Raw genomic sequence first — 12,055 nt, 5'->3', positions numbered from 1 at the left:
TGACAGGCCAGAAAGAGAGAAAGAAAGAAAACAACAATTAACGGGAGCGCCGCTCCAACAATCACAGCAAAATCAGGTATTTGGAGGGAGCGATACCCGTTTCTCCCGTCGATTTCCGGGCCTGCCACCATCGGCCACTGACATCCGACACCTCCAGAATTTCGTGCTTGGAGAAGCTGATCTCGTTGGCATCTTCCGGGTTGGCGTCGTACGAGTAGATCGCCTTGGCGCGGTAAGGGTATTCGGTAGGCTGGGGCACCTCGCCCGCAACGTCGCCGCTGCCGTTCGCAGGCAGATTGCTGGTCGAAGGGTTGCCAAAGCGGGGTGCCGAAGAGTTGCGGTTTTCCGAGCCAGGAGCGCCACCAGGATAGCCCGACACGGGCGAAGAAGTCTCGAATCCGTTGAGTTGGGCCGAGGTGTACATCTGAGGCGCCTGGCTGGACGTCGTCTCGGGGCGGTTACCGAAGCCGCCGGAGAGATGCTTTCCGTTTCCATACGGAGGAGGGCTCTCCTTATGCAGAGCAAAAGAGTCGATGAAACCTCGGGGCGAGGCTTGAGGCGTGGAGCCGAAGTAGAAAATCCAGACAATCTAGAGTTATCAGCAATTGGATAGTCGATCTTGGAAGAGTTGACATACGATCACCATGGACAGGAGAATGAAGCCAGCTCCAGCTGCCTGGGATGCAGAATTGTCGACATAAACCAGGGAGTTCACAGCCAAAGTTGTGATGACGAGGCCAGCGGCCAGATAACCTACAATCTAGGATGGATTAGCAAGAAGTGACTTGGTGGCACCGAATCGAGAGTCATACCGCGACGCTGTAGACCGCACCAGTGTCGGTGCCAAACACAATTGTTAGGCCGATATTGCAGCAGAACATGTAGGCAACCGCCCACCAGGGAGTAAGTGGGATAATTTTGTCCTTGATAGCCGCCAACGATGGGATGAAGATGAGCGGCGATAAATCCATGCCAGCTTAGATGCCACGTTTAGTCGATCCCGAGACCATTGGGATGCGCGGTAAGGGCCGAGGGGACATACGAATCGAAAATAGAGACGGTGGCGAGGGCGAAAGGGGTCGCCGAAGGATGTTGCTGGGTCGGAATCTGGCCATTCTGCGAGACGGTTGGGGAATATGGATGCGGTTTATGGAGCGAGGATGAGTGGGAAGAGGACGCGACCATGAATGAGGCGAAGGACGGCAAGGACGTATATACGAGACGGGTAGCGAGCTATTGACGGCCCCTGTATCCTAACCAGGCGTAACCACGCAGTCGGGTGATGACGACAGGCTTGCTGTTGTCGGGAGGTTGATAGTTTGATGGTCGGGGTTCGCGAATGTCGAGGGAGGTGCTGGACGTGATCGATGAATGACACGAGCGCGGCGAACGACGAGCTATGGAGGAGTTAGATTGAATGGATCGAATGGACGAAGGCGACCGAGGAGTGGATCAATGAACATGGTGCACGACATGACGAACCCAGAGGCGGTCGGGAAAGGAGATTAAATGAGATGCATCGCGATGAAGAGTGCAGAGGCAAGTCATGGGCGAGAGGAACGTGACTCAGGTAAGGAGGGAAAAGGAAGTAATTACCTGGAGAAAGCCTAAAGCGCGGGTATGGCGAGGTTGGAGCAAGTACAGATTGCGGCTGTAGCTTATCCGCAGGAGGCAATCTATTCTGAGACAGGAACGGGAGGAAGAAGGGTTCGTTTGGAACGAGGTTGGACGGTTGAACCCCTTGCAGGAAGAGGAGCAGAAACCACAGCACCAGGCTGGGAGGACGCGAAGGCGAAGGAGAAATGAAGATGAAACGTTAGTGGGAGAGAAAAGAGAGGAGGAAGAAGCAAGAAGGAAGAAGGTGAAACGGGCAAGAAAATCAAGAGGCCGAAAAGAAAATAAATGTCCCAGAGGGGAAACGAGCGAATAGTCGACGGATGGGGAAACCGATCGAACGGATGGGGAGGGAAGAAGGAAGGGTCGAGAAGAAGATGAAGTCGAAGAGAGAGAAGGAAGGAAGAGGAGAAGGAAGAAGAGGAAGTTGGGAAATGAAGCGGAAAAGGAGAATAACAAGAGGGGAGGGGAACCACGGACGCACAAGGCACCCGGGGGTGCTCATTGGCTCTGCCCGGGGAAAAGTGGGACGGACCGGGGATCGAGAGGTGCTTTTCTATTTTTATATTCTCCCTCAGTACGGAGTAGGTAGATAGATATCTATGAGATCTAGGATCCATAATGTATTCAGAATATTTATGATAGTAATTGTTCTTTACTATGAAGAATAGAGAATAAAAGTAGAGAGTGGGATGGCATACCAACTGCTGAGGGAATCAATTGAGAGTGCATAAGCGGAGCAAAATTAAATTAAATAATTAATTAACGTCTGGGCGGGATTATGGATCCCACAAGGCAGAAAGAATCACCTGAAGGATTATTCTCATAAGATATCACTATTCTCATAAGATAACAAGAACAACCTACTGGAACAATCTCCCTCCACAGTCTTCTCCGTCCCTGGTCCGGGAGATGAGAACCGAGATGACGGCCCCTCGGAACGACGCGCAACGCCCACGCTCGTGAGGCGTGGCTCGAGCCCACCGAGAGAATCGTCTGGCCCAGTTGATCGACAGACAATGCGTGAAATTGATACCGAGGATGGTAATGGTCGGCATCATTTGATTCTTGACTCAAGAATCCTTAGCAATGGTTACACGGCTCCTCAGGCAGCTAGCTGACTGAGCGTAATTGCAATAAAACATATGTACTTACGAAACTTCACAGACCTCACTCTTAGACACCCTTGCCTATTAAATGTACTTGGATACCACTTCATACTACGGTACCCGCCTTAGCTGAGGTACTTCATCTCGGTAAATAATATACACATAATCCAACCCTCGGAAGCCGACACTTCCCGAATACCCATGCAAAAGCAATCCAGAAACCGTCTAGCCCAATCGGCTTCCGACGCAGCTGTTGGATACACAAAGAATGCAACACCAGGATCTCCCTGTCGCACACCTGAAGCCAACGTCGTACTTACGCATCTGACAATTACACAGCCCTCGTTTGACAACCTGAAATTGGCGCAGCCTCGCGGGGATGCCGCAGCGGACCCGGGCCTGCAAGGGCCGAATGGGCTCTTGGTGGGAACCACGATCATCTCGGGCACGTCTCAGAATCTGCAAGGTCGCCCCATCGGTGAGGCTGGATCTGGATCTACATCGACGATCGTGTGGCTTTCGATACATCAATTGGATCCCTTTTCAATTCGTAATTTCCCACCCCCGGCGGTAGGCCAGACCGCGGGTACGTGGACACAACGCTGACCTGCCAGCTCATCTATACAATGAAAACAAAATGGTATCATAGCTAAGCAGAAAGAAACAACCCGGAAGCAATCAGGCTAAGGACACAGTAAGCGGGAAAAAAATCACACCTCCTTGGCCCGTCGTTCCCGCACCACCTCCTCCCGCTTGACCTCCCGCTCCACATCCTCGAGTCGTCCCTCCCATTCCGCCCAGCACTCGCCCGCACTCACCAACGACACCTCATACCACCGCTGCAACACGCGCGCCGTGCGCACCCGCAGCTCCGCGATCGCCTGCGCCTGTTCGTCCTGCGTCTGCGCCAGCCGGTCCATGCGCGGCTGCAACTCGATCAGGGCCGCCGAGGTCTGCGCGTCGGGAATGGGCAGGTCGTTCAACGACGTCAGACGCGAGGCCGTCTCCGGGAATGCGGACGCGTACGACAGCACCATGGAGGCCAGATTCTGCGTCGTCAGGTTTTCCGGGATGGCTTGCGGGGGCGTCGGGCGGAAAAGGTCGGGGAAGCGGTCGTCTAGTCTATCGTTAGTTTGTTTGGTTGGATGTAGAATATGTAGTGGGTGGTGACGCACGAAGCTGAACGACGTCTCGTACGGCGGGAATGGTTCTGCTCAGTTTTTCGAGGTCGCGTTCGAGACGGAGGAGTCGGCGGGAGACGCTGTCGTCCAGGGAGGCGGGTTTCGCGGGTGCGGTGGGAGCCCCTGTCCAGTTCGCGTCGCCCGTGAGGAGGTAGGTGAGTCGCCGGAGACGTGCCTCGAGGAGTTCGATGGTGGCACCGGCCACGGAGTCGTTTTCAATCGTCATGTTGGGGTGGTTATGCTGGATAGACTGTTTGTTGATTGGAGTGGGTGACAGCTATCGGAGACAGTGAGGAGGATCAAGGAGGATGCAAACAAAGTCAAACTCCGCACGTGGGGAAGCTTATCCTCCAGGCACCCATAGTTCCTTTCCAACTCTTCCTCTCCTTCAACTCTCTACAGACTTGGACTGGTAACAGAAATGGAATCCGAATTAACTGATTATTATATCATATAATATATTCTAATCGACTTCAACTCAACGGACAACTGACAGCAATCCAGCTCATCCCCCACCTTCACCCGCCTTTTCAGCAATATCCTGGAGAACATCCAGCACCTTCAGACGCAGCCGGTGCTCGGCTTCTGCTACTATCCAATTCGTGAGGACAATGGCATCAGTGAGATCCGTCTCTGCAGCGATGCCCAGATCATGATCATTGAGGATCTCCGGCACGGTTGCATCCCCTTTCGCAGTCGGAAATTCTGAGTGCGTTGGAACATGAACGCGCAGAGTGCCGACAAACTGCTTCGATTTATTAGGAGGACCCCCGGATTTAATCGAGCTCGAAAACGATGACCACCGGCTCTTTTCAAAGGTCGCAATGAGCGCGTGATCGGACACCCGCACAAGCTACAGTTTTCGTCATCAGCAACAGTACACAGGCATCTAATCAACCCAGACCTACCTTCAGGGAGTGCGACCAACCCTTAGCCCCTTTCATGAAACTCGTCGAGAACATCCTCGTCCCCGTCCACCGATACACCTCCCCATTCAGCTCCCATTCCACGTGACGGTTAAACACACTCGACCGCCGTACGTGTATCACCATCTTCCGCCCAAGAACCGGCTTCTCCTCCAGATCCTCCGTGGCATCTTTCGCACTGGCACCAAAAGCCCTGCGAAACTTGTTCTTCGTTTTGAGTTTCTTGGCTGCTTTGCGCCGGCGCTCGTTCTCCAGCTCCTCGCCGACGCCCTCGCCCAGCTGGAACTCGATCTTCCCCCAAAGGGCGTTCCGAAAAGCACGTCCGATGACTGTGGCTGATGGAGTGTACTTGGGATTATCCCCGCGATAGAACACTGGTCTCCATTGCGAATGGTACCGGTGTGGGACAGGATTGCTCACGAAGTAGCTTGCGGGCGCGGAGTCGGACGGGGCGAAGAGGGCTTTGCGGCCCTTCGGAAGACGCTTGTACAGACAGAGGGTGGTTGTTGCCGGGGGCGGAGATTGCGAGTGCGCCCCGGGGACCCCAATGGGGCTGGCACTGTCGCTAGCCATGGTGCTTTCGGCCATCAAAGCTGGAGAAAAGTTCGACAGGACTTGAGGCTACCGGAAAAGAAGGTATGGTATATAAACCCCGGTGCGAGAGACTGGCTCTGTCGCGTGCCATCGAAAGCATCTTCCGACAGGTATCTATGCTCGTATTCCCTGAACGAGCCGCATGGAGCGAGTACGGAGTAACACGAGAACCCCCTTTCGGTCGCAAATACGAGCTGATCTGATGGCTACTTGCCCTGTTTGGTTCTAGTGACACGCCGAGCCTCATGCGGCCGCCGTTGTTGGCGGCCTAAGACCCTGTCAGCCAGCATAGAAGTTGGCCTAATGTAGCTCGAAGTGGAGTCTAATTTGATCTCCTATCAAGTGGGCATATCTTGCAGCGTGGACACCTTATTGGGCTTCCATGAATGGACGGAGTAGTCTTGGACTAGGGAAGTCAATGTCTCCAAACTAAGGAGATGATATTTAGATGATGCCATCTCTTTTCGCTTCAACACAATCGCCCTACTCTACACATCCTGCTCCTCCACCGAATAAAACTCCACCTCCGCAATCATAGTCCTAGCCGGGATCGTGACACAGATCGGGAACCCGCCATAATCCGGGTCCTCATTCGGCATCATGGCAAAGATTCCACTCCGGGTCTCATCCCCGTTCAGGACACGCAGAGTCCGCAACTCCCCCGTCTCCTTATTAGCCACAACCTTCTCCTCAAACCGCAGGATCCCTGTGAACGCCGACGTCGGAGAAACAGACTTCGCGCGGACCTGGAATCCCCGACCGATCAAGAGGAACCTTGCGCCGCCGCGGTGTATAAGCATCCCGGCGCCGGGACCGGGGCGACCAAACACGAAGCAGCGCTCAACTGTAATGACGAAGCCGCCAAATGTCTTGGTGACTGCCTTCGAGGGGTCGGGACCATTGGGAGTTAATTCATCAAAGTAGAAGCCGATCGACGAGCCCGGGTTCCGGTGCGCTTCGAGGACGATCTGCGACACGGAATCGAGGAGGGCGTAATGCCGGGTGAAGGGGTTGGTTGCGGGTTCCTGGGTATCAATGCCGAATGGCGAGACACCCAGGGCCTGGTAGGAGCCATAGGCGACCCAGATGCGGCGGGCGCCGTACTCGTCGCGCCGCTGCTCGGGAATAAAGAGGGGCTGGTTGCGGTGCCGGTACTTTGCGCAGGAGACGGAGTAGTCGTTTAGGTAGACGTCTGGCGAGATGAAGTCGAGGGAGGGGGCGAACCGCTGCCAGATGTCCAGGACGTTGGAGGTGCCTCCGCCAGAAGGATAGTCGCCGGGGAGGCCTCCGCCGCCGGCGACGACGGGAAAGTCGTTGTCACCGTCAGGGCCGACGTAGTTCTGCCAGACGTTTGTGTACAGTGGGATGGGGTACTCCGCCTTGCCTGCGGCTGCGACCTGGTTCAGGTACTTGGCGTAGTGGTATGCCATGAAGAGTTCGTCGGTGCGTGGTCCCTGGCCAAAGACATCTACCCAGGAGGCCTGGGCGCGAGGCTGTGCTGCTCTGAAATGGGCGAGATTCTCTTGTAGATCAGGATGGAGGTTGTGCCAGTCGTCTGCAAGGAAAGAGAGCAGGTCTTGCGGGACGGGCTGGGAGAAGCGCCTCTCGGCTTCTGCGCTGCCATCTCGGGAATCACCGAGCAGACCAGTCTCATTTTCCACCTGCACCATAATGACGGTCGAATGCTTCTCGTCAAATTCCTTGAGGTGTCGCAGCAGCTGAGCAAATGCTCTGGCATCGCACTTTGGAGCTTCATCGTGGAAGATCGAAAGCACATCGCCAACTTGAAGAACACCGCCGGCCTTGCGCAGTTTTGCGCGGGGAAACCGCTTGGGGTTGGTCTTGACCCAAGTTGGGACGTATGTGGAAATGCCATTCTTGAAAGACCCGAACCACAGGAGAACAAGGCGAAGCCCGTGTTTGCGGGCTCCCAGGATGACTTTGTCCAGCTCCTCAAACGAGAACTGACCTTCAACCGGCTCGATCATTTCCCAAGTGACACATCCGAGCACGGTGTTGAAGTGGGTGTCCACTAACTTCTGCCACACCGTGTCCATGTACTCGGCCGAGGTAAGAGAGGAATTTTGGAGCTCGCCCGCGAGCATGAGGAACGGCCGTCCATCAACGACCAGTCCCTTTCCGCCCGTGGTTTCGCGGAGATGGGGAATCGAGCTTGCTGCGGAGGACATTGTAGTAGTAGGAGGATAAGGGGAATATCGGAGTCACTGAGGGATGTAGCACTGGCAGTCACAGTGTAGGCGCAGGACCAGAATAAATAAGCGTTCGTAACTGCTTGAATGGTCCCCCGCCGGAGAAATTCTGTTCGAGACTGCAAGTCATCTTCGGGATTGAGAGCGCTTAATTGGGCAATACTGCGCTATAGATTGCCAGCCCTTTCGAGCAAACAATACTGGAAACGGCATTTGCGGGGAAGCGGGAATAGACGATGCGTATTGGCTGATATCCCGCCGGCCTCGATGATCCACAGCGATAGGATCAGCGATGGAGTCATCCCCAGGTGTGAACTGTTAGGGGTTCTCGGCCTCAGGACAATGGGACCATCATTTCTATGGAGGCGACCCAATGGCATCGGGAGGATGAAAGCATCAACGACGTCTCATGCCTTGGTATAAAGCTTGCAAAGGGCCCCCAAAACTCCTTTTCTGGAGCACATCTTTCACCCGACGTGACTTCTCACAGAAAGCCTTCCAAGTCAGTTGAACTCTCTATACCATGGACACCTCAAAAGACGTCGGAAAGGAGGATGCTTCTGCAGAACATGTAGAGTTACCGTCGCAGTGCACCTCATCTTTCCAGATCCCGGAAGTAACCTGGTGGAAACATACTGGACTCCGAAAGCTTTATGCTTTGATGCCAATTCTCCTCCTTGGTAGGTTATCGTCTCGCAAAAAGCAGTCCATCATGTCAACCGAGTTTACCTGTAGGATCAACGATCAACGGATATGATGGGTCACTTCTGAACGGACTGCAGACAATGGCCCCGTGGAGGGACTGTAAGAGCGCCCTTGTTCGAGACGACATTCGACCCAGTGGCTGACAAACGACAGATTTCGGCAACCCTACCGGGTCAAGCCTAGGCTTCTTGACAGCAATTCAGAACATCGGAGGCATATGTGCTTTGCTCTTCTGTGAGTGACAGACGCAGAGTGGCATTGGCATGTTCTGACATATTTCAATCCAAACCAGCTTCCTACATCGCCGATCTGTTAGGTCGTCGGGTTGGAGTAGTGATCGGTAACGTCGTGATCTTAGTAGGCACAGTCATCCAAGTGGTCCCATCAGTCAATAGGGGGATGTTCATTGCTGGGCGATTCTTGGTTGGTTTTGGGTGCGCTTCCACCATAGCTGATCTGTATCTCAGTTTATTAACCGGCACAGGTCGAATATCGCGCAGGGATCCGCCCCCTTACTCATTACTGAGCTCGCCCATCCTCAGCACCGAGGAACGTTGACAACCATGTACAACACACTCTGGTACTGCGGTAGCATCATCGCGGCCTGGACAGTATTCGGCTCGATCAAATACACATCGGACGCCTCTTGGAGGATTCCCGTAGCAATGCAAGCCGCTCTTCCTACCATCCAATTGCTTGGAATCTGGCTGCTCCCAGATAGTCCGCGTTGGTTATGCGCAAAGGGCAAGGACAAAGAGGCGTTTGACGTTTTGGTCAAAGTACGCTTCACCAACTCCATCTTCTTCCATCAGCTAACGTAGCCAACATAGTATCACAGCAGCAGAGACCACAATGACCAGTTCTGTCAATGGCAGTTCCAGGAAATCAAGAATACAGTGATGCTCGAGAGGGCGACTTCCGGTGACGGTTGGACGCTCCTTGTGAAGACTCCCGGAAACAGGAAACGCTTGTTGCTGATTGCACTGGTGTCTTTCTTCTCTCAGTGCTCGGGAAATGGCCTTGTCTCTTATTACATCCACTCGATCCTGACCTCTGTTGGAATCGAGTCGTCCAGGGATCAAGCTATCATTAACGGTGGCTTGCAAATTTGGTCTTTTCTCGTGGCAATAGGGTTTTCGGCCTTTCTTGTGGACGTCCTAGGACGACGGAAGCTCTTCATGATTGCTGGAGTGGGGATGCTGATCACTTTTAGTATCTGGACCGGGTAAGCCAGTATGCTCGATTCCTTGGGCGGGTGTGACAATGCTAACCCGCGTTCAAAGATGCTCTGCTGCATACGCCCAAGGCGGAAATACCGGGGCAGGAAGTGCCGTCATTGCAATGATCTTCCTGTTTTACGGCGTTGCAGGCTTCGCATGGCCGGGTCTCACAATCGCTTATTGCGCCGAGATATTGCCTTTCAATATTCGCGCCAAGGGTATTGCTGTTAACCTCGCGTTGACAGCGTCGGCCTCGGTATTCAACCAGTATGTGAATCCGATCGGACTCGAGAATCTGCAGTGGCGGTTCTATTTTGTATACATAGCGATCCTGGTCATTGAATGTCTCTGCATTTGGTTCCTCTTTGTGGAAACCAAAGGTCCGACCTTGGAAGAAATCGCAGCTTTGTTTGACGGCGAGAAGGCAAGCTTATCTCGTTCAGTCGAGATGGGCCTGGGAAAGGGGACAGATGGCAAAGAGATTTGAATACCAAAAACTGGCGGGTTGGATATGCAGTTACTCGGGGCCTGCTGGACGGAGGATGGACAATGCGTCTTCCGCAAATCTGTCACGTTCCGCAAATGACTGGGTAGCAGGCGGGCGACGATTATCCTCGATCGGCAGAGCATGTTGAAGCAGAAATTTTACTATCCACTTGTCCACAACGTACACTCGGTCTGTGGATCGAATACAAGCTTGTTGAAATGTGAAAAGCCTCGTAATCTATTGTTTATCAGGTTAGCCAGCCGGCCAGATATTAGACGCGTATATGAGACGCACCATCTTGCTCACGTCAGGCCAATACTGTTTGAGCTTGAGGAGGACTTGAAAATTCGAAAAGAGCCTCTTCCGAGTGTCGGGCAGCTCGTTTGGCTCGCCGAACAACAGAGTGTGGAGCAAAGCCGAAGATGAGATCACAGTCATATGGGCGACGATAAAGTACACGGCCTCGCAACCAGGAATATCGTTCGAAGAGCTCAAAAGATCGCTGAAAGCCGCAGCGTGGAACTTGCAGCGCGCTGCAAAGAGGGCCTGATTCGGGACCTGCGTATGTGTGGAATCCAGGTAATGAAAGTATAACAGGGTTGAGTAATGGTGGTAGCCCAGATGAAGGGCAACAAAGGTCGCGCCTGATCCCATCATGGCATGGCGCTCGAGGCTTCCCCTGGTAAACTTCACATGAGAAGGAAGGTCGTGAGAAAATTGCTCAAATTCGAGGGCCAGCTGGCGGGTGTATTCTTCCGCTTCGGCGTCGGACAACTGACTATTCGCCAATTTGCGGTGCAACTCTTGTATGCGACCGAATATTCTGGCCAGGATGACCATGTAGCCCCAAAGGCCTGGTTGGTGAACCGATACTGAAGGGTCCGGCACCTGTTCCCCCGGCTGTAAAGTCCAAAATTCCGACTCCGACATAGGAAGGGGATGATGGTTTGTATCGGTGATTTGGCGCGGTATGTCCAATCCAGCCGAGGACCACTGGTCAATCATATATAGAGACCAGTATGTTCGAAGTTTGATTTCTCTCGTAAGGCGGTCATCCTCCGGGCTCGCTTCCGGCAGACGAAGAATTAATGCCATACGAAAAGCGATTCCTGTTGAGAGAGTCAGCACGAACCCACCATAGGGTACTCTGACGGAAACACACTGACCGAAGAATAGCGACTCTGCATTGGAGTCCCCTTCAGCTCCACATATATTGCCTATGAGGACCGTGGCATGGATATTGTCAAGCGTCACTTCGTCGATTGTTTTCTTCAAGGCCTCCTTGGCCGTCTGGAAGAAACTCCCAGCACGGTCCCGCACAGTCCGGTCGGTTGACAATCGCGCAGCAAATGATAGAATACTGAACAGCACTGCATTGGGCAGAGAGCCATCGGCCACGCGAGACTTCAAGCTGGCTGGATGGAACAGGGTGTGTGGTTTGTCGTGGATGGACCGCAAGTAGAGGCCGATCAGTCCATCCCGAACATCATCACCCACTACCGTGGAGGGATCCGATGCAGTAGTGACCGGAGCGATTCTTCGATTCGAATTCACGATAACCCGCAAGGAGCAATGCTTGCCTTTCTGGGTACAGATCGTGCAGGCCGAGTTGGGCGCCGTGCCTCCGCTGCATTTCCGCTTTGCTGCGCGGCATTGAGTGCATGATTTGGCCACTTTCATGACAATGTTCAGACAACAGGTGCGAGGGGATTTTTGAGTGGTCTGCCAGAGATCTCCTTTTCCTGCATTGGGACGTGAAGACCATGAGGATGTGTGGATGTGAAGGGGACCAACTACGTAGGTAGTTGTCGGAGCCTTGGGCTCCCGGGTTGCCTCTTTAGGCCTAGCGCCTATTTGCCCTGCTTTCTAGATAGAATCAACACACACCAACATCACCTCTTCCTCTATCTCTAACACTAGTAGAAGCACGCAACATGAAGGAAGCATACTGGTGACCTTGACTTTTAGGCGCAACGTACTCAATCCAACCAGTACCAAAGTAGTCTCGG

At 53.6% G+C, this 12,055-nt stretch overlaps 6 protein-coding genes across 6 annotated transcripts; 1 reads left to right on the top strand and 5 right to left on the bottom strand.

The window, feature by feature from the left end:
• Positions 1–61: 61 nt before the first annotated feature.
• Positions 62–971, bottom strand: sho1 (osmosensor SHO1; the record flags this gene model as incomplete). The annotated part of the gene is made up of 3 exons (XM_001216879.1): positions 62–589; positions 638–760; positions 813–971. 3 exons carry the CDS (start codon positions 969–971, stop codon positions 62–64), a joined length of 810 nt encoding a protein of 269 aa, XP_001216879.1.
• Positions 972–3,433: 2,462 nt separating this feature from the next.
• ATEG_08257 (putative nuclear distribution protein RO10) lies at positions 3,434–4,130 on the bottom strand (the record flags this gene model as incomplete). The annotated part of the gene is made up of 2 exons (XM_001216878.1): positions 3,434–3,840; positions 3,899–4,130. The coding sequence occupies 2 exons, from the start codon at positions 4,128–4,130 to the stop codon at positions 3,434–3,436; spliced, it is 639 nt and encodes a 212-aa protein (XP_001216878.1).
• Positions 4,131–4,409: 279 nt separating this feature from the next.
• ATEG_08256 (uncharacterized protein) lies at positions 4,410–5,403 on the bottom strand (the record flags this gene model as incomplete). The annotated part of the gene is made up of 2 exons (XM_001216877.1): positions 4,410–4,757; positions 4,813–5,403. 2 exons carry the CDS (start codon positions 5,401–5,403, stop codon positions 4,410–4,412), a joined length of 939 nt encoding a protein of 312 aa, XP_001216877.1.
• A 509-nt stretch (positions 5,404–5,912) lies between these two features.
• On the bottom strand, positions 5,913–7,613 carry ATEG_08255 (putative beta-galactosidase; the record flags this gene model as incomplete). The annotated part of the gene is made up of 1 exon (XM_001216876.1): positions 5,913–7,613. The coding sequence occupies one exon, from the start codon at positions 7,611–7,613 to the stop codon at positions 5,913–5,915; it is 1,701 nt and encodes a 566-aa protein (XP_001216876.1).
• Positions 7,614–8,157: 544 nt separating this feature from the next.
• ATEG_08254 (uncharacterized protein) lies at positions 8,158–9,568 on the top strand (the record flags this gene model as incomplete). The annotated part of the gene is made up of 5 exons (XM_001216875.1): positions 8,158–8,314; positions 8,493–8,573; positions 8,632–8,773; positions 8,824–9,118; positions 9,170–9,568. The coding sequence occupies 5 exons, from the start codon at positions 8,158–8,160 to the stop codon at positions 9,566–9,568; spliced, it is 1,074 nt and encodes a 357-aa protein (XP_001216875.1).
• Positions 9,569–10,076: 508 nt separating this feature from the next.
• On the bottom strand, positions 10,077–11,993 carry ATEG_08253 (Zn(II)2Cys6 transcription factor; the record flags this gene model as incomplete). Its single annotated transcript, XM_001216874.1, has 4 exons — positions 10,077–10,283; positions 10,341–11,155; positions 11,183–11,912; positions 11,934–11,993. The coding sequence occupies 4 exons, from the start codon at positions 11,991–11,993 to the stop codon at positions 10,077–10,079; spliced, it is 1,812 nt and encodes a 603-aa protein (XP_001216874.1).
• Between the last annotated feature and the right edge of the window lie 62 nt (positions 11,994–12,055).

Source organism: Aspergillus terreus, genomic scaffold, assembly GCF_000149615.1.
Source record: "Aspergillus terreus NIH2624 scaffold_12 genomic scaffold, whole genome shotgun sequence".
Lineage (NCBI taxonomy): Eukaryota > Fungi > Ascomycota > Eurotiomycetes > Eurotiales > Aspergillaceae > Aspergillus > Aspergillus terreus.
The sequence above is the reverse complement of the archived record's forward strand: the minus strand, read 5'-3'. Positions and strand labels throughout refer to the sequence as shown.